Source organism: Cibotium barometz, chromosome 53, assembly GCF_041138505.1.
Source record: "Cibotium barometz isolate CiBa-2024 chromosome 53, ASM4113850v1, whole genome shotgun sequence".
NCBI classification, from domain to species: Eukaryota; Viridiplantae; Streptophyta; class Polypodiopsida; order Cyatheales; family Cibotiaceae; genus Cibotium; species Cibotium barometz.
The window spans coordinates 13,650,817-13,661,155 of record NC_141098.1 but is presented as its reverse complement, the minus strand read 5'-3'; the positions used below and the strand labels follow the sequence as shown (position 1 = coordinate 13,661,155).

Genomic DNA, 10,339 nt, shown 5'->3' with positions numbered 1-10,339 from the left:
GAAGTCCTCCCAAAATTACGATGGGCCGAGATTACTATTATCCCGAGATTACTTAGTGGCGGTTAGCATTATGTCCATATAATGATGTTTAATAAATATCATTTAAAGAAATATAGACTCTTTTCAAGTTTTTCAAAATTATACCAATGCATTCAATTCTCTTTATTTTTCGAAAAGATTCGCCACCCCTCGCCTGCCCCAGCCCGAGATTACTTGGCCCCGAGATTACTCAACTCGCACCTGCCACCAAGATCAACGCCCCTTGCGCCAAGATGCGACCCCCAAACCTTCTCCATCGTTGATCCCCGTGCCAAATAGAGCTGAGGAAGCGCGCGCTCTCTCTCTCTCTCTCTCTCATTTCAATTTTCAAACTTGCATCTATTTTTAGGTTTTTTATTAAGCAGCCGTGAGGGAGAAGCAAGGGTATGATTGGTCAAGCCAATAAAGGTGTGCCAAGTACTGGTGCGCTCGTCTTGTTCGCCGGGGCTTCTCCCTTCTCATGTCTGCTCACATAGCCATAGCCAAAACCTTGAGTCACGCTTCCTTCGTAGCCTGAGGGCTTGTGATTCAAAACTTGATTGTGTTTAATTTTTCCCACATCTTCTATACAGGCATATGGCTTGATTACACACGCACGCTCGCGCGCGCGCGCGCGCACACACACACACACAGGCTTGAGAACCCGCAAAAGCTGACCCTGTTTTCACAAAATTGTGAACATTTTCATCACAAGAGAGGGCAGAGCTTGACTTGGATGGCCAGGTCTTATTTACCTCCTGGATTTAGATTTCACCCCACTGATGAGGAGCTTTTGGTGCACTATCTCAAGAAGAAGGTTGCTGGCAGGAAAGTAAACGATGGCGTGATTGGGGAAATTCAGATCTACAAGTTCGAGCCCGCAGATTTACCTGGTATGTCCATCTTTGCTAGATTCGTAACTGTGCAAACATTCTTGTATGTATTAGACACTATGCAGTATTTGCAAATGCTTGTTTTTGTGTGAATGATTTTCGGTGTAGTTGGACATAAAATCTTGATGTACATACTCCGGCGTATGTATGTTGTCGACAAAGAGATTGCTGGACAAGAATTACATGTCTACAAGTATGTTTTATTTTTTGACTCTTGTTTTAACATTTATTTTGTTATTCTTCTGTCAATTAGGGTTAGCCACTTTGCACAGCAGAGATCCAGAGTGGTTTTTCTTCAATGCTCAAGACAAGAAGTGCCTTCATGGAGCTCGCACCAACAGGACAACAAAAGCAGGGTACTGGAAGGCAACAGGCAAGGATAGGAAGATCAGCACAGGGTCATGTACAGGGCTGAAGAAGACTTTGATCTACTACTCCGGGCGGGCACCCCATGGAGGGCGAACGGATTGGGTCATGCATGAATACCGATTAGATGAAGAGTTTGAGAAGAAAATGAACTGCGCCAACTCTTTTGTGTTGTGCCGGATTCGAAGGAAGGGGGGGCTGGGGCCAAGAAATGGGGAGCAATATGGTGCACCTGTGCTTGAACCAAGCAAAGAAAATGAAGGCGGCCTGTCAACAAGTTACCCTCCGGAAGAGGCATGTGTATTGCCCTTTGCAAACACTGAAATTGTGGATGGTCAGGTCCTCGAAACACCGCATGTTACAATTGATGAGGGTGTCGCAAGGACAGAAAGAGTGGGAGCAGGGGATTATATAGATTCCTTCTTACAGACCCTCATCTCCTTCGAAGAGCAAGAGCAGCAACCAGTTCAAGATGAGGTCTTTTCATTTGATGATCTTTCAGGTCTTGCCGACAACCTTAGTGATTTTGCAGTGATGGAGCCAGCACACGCAGAGCCCACTAGCTTGATGGACCTTGGAAACATGGACAACTTTTGTGATCTGTTGCACCCAGCTGACAGCGAATCTGGTATATTGGAAGATATGCTACATCTTGCTAGTGGTCAAGTAGAAATACCAGATGGCTTCAATGGTATAAGGGCTTTGCAAGAACCTTCTTACAGTCAAGCCTTGGATGATGTGCATAATGTTGGCTTCATTGACCTAGCTGACTTGGAAGAACCTTGTGATGAACAAGGTATTTTAGAATGTGCTGATATTGAAGAACTACTCTATGAGCTAGACAACGAGGTGGAGATCCCAATAGCTCAAGAAAGGCTGCAAGTGCAAAGCTTGCAATTTTTTGGTGACAGACAAAGCTTAAGAGGTTTGCAGCATCTTGAAGTAAGTGGTATGGCTAATGAGCAGCTGGCACTAGAGGTGAGAAATAATACTCATTTTATCAGTCTTTCACCCCAGTGATATATTGTGTTTATGTTGATATGAGGGTGTGTGTGTTTTCTGAAGACCCACAAGTGCTCTAGCTTGCTCTTCGGTTGCAAGTGAGGATGGAGTTTCAGCAAGGAAGCTCTTCTTTGGGTCACAAGTTTTTCTATTGCATTGTGATGCGACAGCTGGACACAGCCTTGTTCTTGTTTTATGATGGCCAATCGATGAGCGTGGCCATAAGCGCAGCCTGGTTATTGGTGTATGTCTATATGGTTGATTTGTAACTGGGCTAGTTTTATTTCACAGGTACCGGTAGATAGTTCTCAAGGTTTGAGTGTCCTAGACAGTATATACACTAGGTTATTGACATCAGATGACGGAGGTGGCTTTTCTGATGACTTGCCTTCAGGTATATGTCAAGTAAAGCTTTTGCTCACCTGAAAAGTGATGGTGCTACACTCCTGATGGTGTTACTTTGGTGCAGGTTTTGTCTTAAATTCAGAACAAGAAGGGGGTTTTGCTGGTAATTCAACTTCCTCTCTGGCGCATAGCCATTCTCATTCAAGCAGGGCAGATGAGCCATCTGAAGCTCAACTGGTAAGAGTTGATAATCTTCCAGGAGGAGTGAATCTAGATATGGAGGGTGGTGGTCATTCGCTGGCTTCTGTCTCACAAGAAGGAACAGAGCATGTATCCATTAACAGTAATACAACACCAGTACAGGCACTTGAACGGCCCAATTCTACAGCAGGGCTACCCAATAACGATACCCAACTTAATTCTTCTGTGGGCTCTTTGGCACCAAGCCATTCGTCACCTTCATTGCTTGCAAGGGTTATCTCAGGGTTTCTTGGCAAGGTCAATGTTTTACCTGCATCTGCAGCTGAGCTGCCTGTGGAGCCGGAAAGGTGTAATCCTCTATTGAAGGATAGCAGTAAATACTCTGCAGCCGAAAGTGAAATTGCACAATCAGCTCTCACACACCCCAGCTCTTTAAGCATTAGCGGTGCTTCCTTACATTCTAGGATAAAATTGATAGATTTACAACACAATGCAAGAACACCGGAGATGGAGCTTCAATGGTCCATTTCTCATACTGCTTCTGAACAAGTTTCTACAAAGCCTTGCAAGAGCTTCACCAATGGCCTCTCAATATTCCTTTTCAGGATAACCACTTTAGCCGTGATTTTATTCTTCATGTTTCGTGGCTTCTGTAGATCAATGCGAAGTGCTTTCTTATGATGTTTGGAAATTGTTGGCATTTTCTGAATGCTCCAGGCGGATGGGGACTTCAACTGATCTACTTGTGCAATTCATTCAGCTGAAGTTGACTCTTCAAAAAGTTCTTTTCTGATATAGGTTTCTGTATTAAAAACCAAAGCGTCCAGAGAGATGTTTAATGTAAAGAATGATGGTCCTTTCTGGTAGCATGCTGCTGTTACAGGCAAGCGTGCACAAGCAAGCCATTAGAAACCATTTATTGTAAATTTAGTCTATCATGTGGCTTCTCATTGTGAGGGCAGGCCTCCTAATGCACAAAGTTTTGGTAGCTTTCACTAATTTCAAAGTTTTGCCAACTTGTCAGCTAGTAGGCTTCAATCTGTTCTAATATTGGCTTCTTTGCCTATTTCGTGTGATTAAGAGCTGTCGTGGGCTAACATGGCCTATTATAGCGGGGGATGGGTGCAATGCAAAGAAGGGAGCTATTATGCAATTTAGAAATACCTGCAGACTTTTTAAATTCACCGCACTTCAAAGATCATAATGATGATTTTGTGAAGAGGATAATTATGTATTACGTTGTAGAAGGAAGATGACATTTCTGTTTACTGTCAGTACAGTGAATGTTTACATTGAGCGATTGATCATATGTCCACGGTCCCTTGCGTGTACGTTAAAAGGAGATATCTTCACAACATGATTTGCAAAAGTGTGTTGTTCACCACTCTCTACTGCTTACAAGAGTTCTAGTGTTCAGTGAAACTTAGTGATACCAGGATCAATATGGTTGTCATTCTTTAGTGCTATGCAGGTGAATGTTTCCCTGCTATGCAATGTAGCAAGTAACTGCGAGGCAAGGCTGAGCTAAATTTGTGTGTATGTCTCTCTCTCTCTCTCTCTCTCTCTCTCTCATGTTAGCATGCGCATGTGCACATTCAAGAGTTGAGCAGCGCCAGCTACTTCTGCACAGTACATCCGGTATAGCCTTGCTCCATGCTTTAGCTACTAGCAGAGCTGGTCTTAGCATAGAGCTACTTCATTGATAGAGCTGCTCAGATGGACCATTAGCCAAGCTGCAGATAGAAACACCAGCTGAGCTACAGTGCGGCAAGAGCAATAGCAGCTCTTCGAGCAGTAGCGGTGGTCCAGCAGCAGCCGCATCAATCGATCTGCTTCGACCTTCAACTGCAAAAAGCCCAAAAACAAAGTAGGCTTCCTCACTACCTTTTACCTTGCTTTATTTTGAGCACATTAACCCAGGTCACACGCAAAACACCATGACTTTGACCTCGACACCCAAGACTCCCATCTCATGCAATGTGCACACTCGAGGGGAGATTTGTGTGTGCATGCACACACGCATGCAAGAGAGAGAGAGAGAGAGATGTAGGAACAATCCCAAGAGATTACATATGATCTATCCAATTGGAGAGAGAGAGATAGCTCATATAACGTTGTAGGAACAAGCCCAACAGACCACATATGATCTATCCAACGGGGAAGAGAGAGAGAGAGAGATATATATTAATGTTGTAGGAACAATCCCAAGAGACCACATCGATCTATCTGACGGGAGTGGGATCCGAACACACCAACACCAAGTCCACTACCACACTTGGGTTAGACAGGTTAGCCCGTTTTCTTCGTTTACACACATCCCATGAGAGTTTTTACATCAATCCCAAGAGACCACATTGATCTACCCCATTCGACCACATCATGTTGACCATGACTCCTGAGAGAGAGAGAGAGAGAGAGAGAGAGAGAGAGAGATGATATTATCGTCCTCGGAGGTCAAATACGGCCTATGGGACCAAAATAAACAAGTTACAAAGTCTGTGGAGGGCTAAGAAGTGATGCTCTATGTGCAAGAATAGCGGTGATAAGTGCCACAATGGAGAGCTTGCATGCACACTATGAGATGAAAGTGTGTAGAGGGTGGATCTCACTAAAGCGGTGAGAGAAACGGCCTCGAATGTGGTCTACGGCCTATGGGACCAAAATGAACAAGTTACATGGTTTGTGGAGGGCTAAGAAATGTGCAAGAACCAAGGCCATATATATATGGGGTCTATGGGATCAAAGATCATCTCCCATGGCTTGTGTTTAAAACTAGGGCTAGGCAAGTAAATTTGCTAGCCTTAGAAAGAATGCGGAGTAATTTACGACCTCCATGGCCTTAGGATGAAGTGCTGGAAGAAAACCTTTTTCCAATGGCCAAGCGCAAGGCCCAAACGTTTAGTAGAAACTTGCAAGTCCTAAAGAAGTCTTCTCCATAGGTATGCAGGGGAAGGGGCCAGTGAGTGTGGGAAGAAGGGGCCTACTGATCAACGTGACAAAACCTTGTCATGTGGGCATCTACAAACTTATTAAACTTCATAAACTCCATGATCTAGACAACATTTTGTTATATGCAATATGCATTATATGCCCTTCTAACAGGATTTGGCGAGAGCTTCTCTCAGGAAGCCACCAATGAGCTTCTCTCAGGTATGCAGGGGAAGGGGCCTACTGATCAACGTGACAAAACCTTGTCATGTGGGCATCTACAAACTTATTAAACTTCATAAACTCCGTGATCTAGACAACATTTTGTTATATGCAATATGCATTATATGCCCTTCTAACAGGATTTGGTGAGAGCTTCTCTCAGGAAGCCACCAATGAGCAATAGTACCTTTCATAAACACGCTTACATGTGCCAAATCATGGATTTCTGAGTGAAATCCTCATCACTTAAAGCAATATTAAACTCGACAATAAAAGCGAGTGCCTTTGATACATCATATTCCCCATGATATGTATGATATGTATCAAACTTAACAGATTTGTCTCTCCCAGCACTTCATTTCTTCAAATAAGAACAGAACTAACTCAATGTTTTGGACTGAATAAAGAAGGCACTTTAAGGCAGTTTCTAGTGACATGATAAGTCTCAATAACATATCTGAGTCAGTGTATGATTTGAATGTGCCACTAAATATAGAGATTGTATTTTTTGATTTACTCAAAACTATGACTCATGAGATTAAATTTCACAGCAAACAAAGCTGAGTATCGCACATTGCACGATCATAATTAAGCTACATCCATAGAAATCACCTCCTTATGAATTCTAATACTACTCACGAAAATTATAGCTTTGATTAAGCAAACTAAAATGTCTTTAATGTTAGCATTGAAAAACAAGCATGCATGTGTGTGTATGTGTGCACATGCGTAAGAGTGTGAGTACATAAATATGATGTGTGTGTGTGTGTGTGTGTGTGTGTGTGTGTGTGTGTGTGTGTGTGTGTGTGTGTGTGTGTGTGTGTGTGTGTGTGTAGTTGGGCATGTGAGACGGTGAGAGTGTGCATACGTTGGTATGCATAAAGCGTAAATATACATAAAAATAAATATATGTATGTATGCATGAATATTTACATACGTATATTGAAGCTGAGATCAATACAAATGAACTAATGAAAATTGACATTCAACCCAATAGAACCCAATAGGAAGGTTCGTAACGACAATGAAGAATTGATGCTAACCTTTGTTGCATTGGTCAAGAGCAAGAGCAAGAGCAAGAGCAAGATCAGATCAATGTTTACATATATAAGGTCACAAAAAATCTGAACTTACGAATTAGAGAGAAAGAGAGAGAACATAACAATTAACAAAGAGAAAGAGACAAATAAAAAACATATTATAGAAAATTTTATGCTGAAAAAATAATAAAACCAAAACCAAAACAAAGGAAAGAATTTTCTAAACAATTACTCATAAAGGAATATGATTGAGACTACTATCAATGCATTGAACTTAACCAAAAATATTTTACTACAAAAACAAAACATTTAACTAACTAAATACGGAGGTGAAGGGAAAACTCAGCCATGATAAAGGCTAGCGCTTAGGAAAACAACAAAGAGAGATCTAATATTGCAATTAAGTAAGGCATTCAACTAAAAAATAAGTGGGCTTTTGAGCCCCTCCACCCCCCCTCCCCCTAATGAAGAACTACTACTTATCATTTTAAGAAAAGATGCCAAAAATGAACTTGCTGCATTGCAAAAATGAATGAACCTTTTTTCAAAATCTTTTTGGGCAAAAGCACGTACAGGTGGCCTGCTTTTGGTACTTGAAAGCAGGTGGTTTTAAAAGCGTTGAAAAAGCGGTTGTGTGGTTTTAAAAGCGTTGAAAAAGCGGTTGTGTGGTTGCTAAAAAGTGTGGTTGTTTTGTTGTGATTTGGTTTTAACAAAAATAATAGAAAGACTAAAAAGAAAATACTAAATGATTCCTGATAGCTTTGCCAGTTCCCTCCCACTATGCACATTTTTCAAAAAACCCTCCTCCCCTCTTTGAACATTTTTGGAATATCAATCACTCCTCTCCCTCCATCCCTCTGCCCCGTCTTTGCGACACTCTCTTCTCTCTCTCCCTCTCTTTCTCTGTGTCTTGTGAGGAAGTTATCCAGGTTCAACTCTCTCTCTCTCTCTCTCTCTCTCTCTCTCTCTCTCTCTCTCTCTCTCTCTCTCTCTCTCTCTCTCTCTCTCTCTCTCTCTCTCTCTCGTTTTCAAGAACTCTTTCCCTCCCTATGTGCAACTGTGCACACGTCCGCACACAAAATAGGCTTTACTTGTCTGTGTCTTTGTGACTTGTAGGTACATATCTGTCTACTTCTCTTTGTGTGGATTAGTCTCTACTCTGCTTATGTAGGGTTTGAACATCTCCCTAAGGCACATGTTGGTGGTGTTTAAATGTGTGTGGGTGTGTGTGTAGGTTTCTCTCTCTCACATACTGTGCATGCCTATTTCACTCTAATATGCTCTCTTTCTCTCTAGCTAAATGTTTGTTTGTATTTTATGTTTTAGGAACAAACAACAAGGACTTCTAAATTCAAGAAGCAACCTTCCTTGTGTAGTATCAAAGGTAGGCTAAATGTAGCTATTCAAGCTTTACATTGCACATGATAGTTGAGTGCATAGAAGAAAGGATTTGCTTTTAGCACCTAAAATATGTATTGTGTGTGTGGTCTTCCTGAAAGGATTTGCTTTTAGCACCTAAAAGATGCACTATGCATAACGTCCCAAGATTTTGTCCATTATATCTTTAATGAAGATATAACATATTTTGTGATTTCTATAGATTCATTCTATCTTTGTAATGAAGGTATAACATATTTTATATCAAAATGCAATGCACTGGAAAACTCCTAAAGTTAGCTTTCGACAGACTTGTTTTTGCATGACAAAAGAGGAGTTTCATATGAAGAATACGGGGTTAGTCTTGAAGGTAAAGACCCTAGGTTGTTGATTGATGAAGATTTCAACGATACCCAACGGTTTTCAGTGTGGTCTTAAAAGCGCCATAATAATGAGAAAGTCCGCTTGAGGTCATTTTAAGAGTGGATATGTATGAGGAATGCGTTCTTCTTTACCACAAAGTCTATCAAGAATCCCCTCAAATAATGAAGTCTGTGTCACCAATTGGCTGACCATTTGGTCCATCTCCAGTTTTTGCATTTCGTTCACTTTGAGGCCAGGCCAGTGTCTCATGTGAAGAGGCCAGTATTTTGCTGACATGGACGGGACCCAGACTGGTGCCACCCGTGTGTTAGCGGGATGGTGTCGTATGGACGGGAGCCAGACTAGTGCCACCGTGCATGACCTGGTGGACTGTGTTCGACCCATGGGATTGTCACGCCATGGAAGAGCCAATATTTGTGTCGTGTCTTACCTATGGGACTGTCACTCCATAGGGAGGCTCGTGCGTAGAACTGTGTCTTACCTATGGGACTGTCACTCCATAGGAAGACCAGGTTTTTATGTTTTTTGTCGTGCCATTTTTGTGCCGACAGATATTTTGTACTTGTTCCATGAACGGGAGATATGTCCATGATACTATTTGCACATGCACTCATATTTTGCATGTTTGAAACTGTTTTCGCATGACTTGTATTTTTGTGTTTGCCTGCTTGACGTGCCACTTACTGAGTGGGGACGCCTGCCTCAGTGAGTCATGAAGTTTGCTCTGTCTTCTAACCAGTTTTGGTGCATGTGAACAGGTGGTAAGTATATTACACATGTTGGTTTAATATTTCATATTTTAACCCTTTGATTTATAAGGTTATATGTTCACATACACTTAAAAGTGGGCACCCACTTAGGGGGCCAAGGTGGGGAGCCACACTTAAGTTGTGTGTGTGTGTGGGTGGATGCATGGTCACCTACCCACACCCCCATAGAACTGGCCGCCCACATGCATACGTGGGGAGCCAGCCAAATCAATTGGTTATCTCCACTTTAATTTTTACAAAAAGAGAACCATCACCCTTCGTGGAAGGCACCAGCGATCATCTCCTTCGTTTTATTTTCAAGCGACGCCATCTCCATCCCTCAGGTGGCTGCCTCACTTCAGGCTATGTTTCTACTCCTTCCCAGGCTGCTGCGTATCTGTATGACCAGGCAGCGACTCTACAAGAACTGCTGCACTACTGCTCATACAGTCGACTGTATGCTGCGCAGGCTACCTATTCTGCACGCAGCTGTGTACTTCTCCAGCCAGGCGCTGTAGGCAATTGTGTACTTCTCTAGCCAGGCGCTGCACTGCCTATCGTGCAGGCTATTGTGTATACTCCTCCAGCCAGGCGACCACATAAGCTATGTGTGCGCCTCCAGTCAGGCAGCCTTACAAGGCTGCTGTACTGCCAACCACAGAAGGCGTCGATGTATTCATTCTTCAGCCGTTGTGTTCCTACACCTAGGCAGCTGGCGGCTATACTCTACAAACTGGTGGCTATTTCCCACAGGCGGCTGTGCCCTACAGTAGGTGGCTGCACCTGTCCTCAGTTGGCGACTGCACAAGCCTCT

General features: G+C 42.7%; 1 protein-coding gene across 1 annotated transcript; it reads left to right on the top strand.

The window, feature by feature from the left end:
• The first annotated feature begins 380 nt into the window (after nt 1-380).
• Nucleotides 381-3,852, top strand: LOC147608319 (uncharacterized). Its single transcript, XM_086789417.1, has 4 exons — nt 381-911; nt 1,165-2,255; nt 2,571-2,673; nt 2,749-3,852. The coding sequence occupies exons 1-4, from the start codon at nt 755-757 to the stop codon at nt 3,504-3,506; spliced, it is 2,109 nt and encodes a 702-aa protein (XP_086645543.1). The 5' UTR covers nt 381-754; the 3' UTR covers nt 3,507-3,852.
• Nucleotides 3,853-10,339: the final 6,487 nt, after the last annotated feature.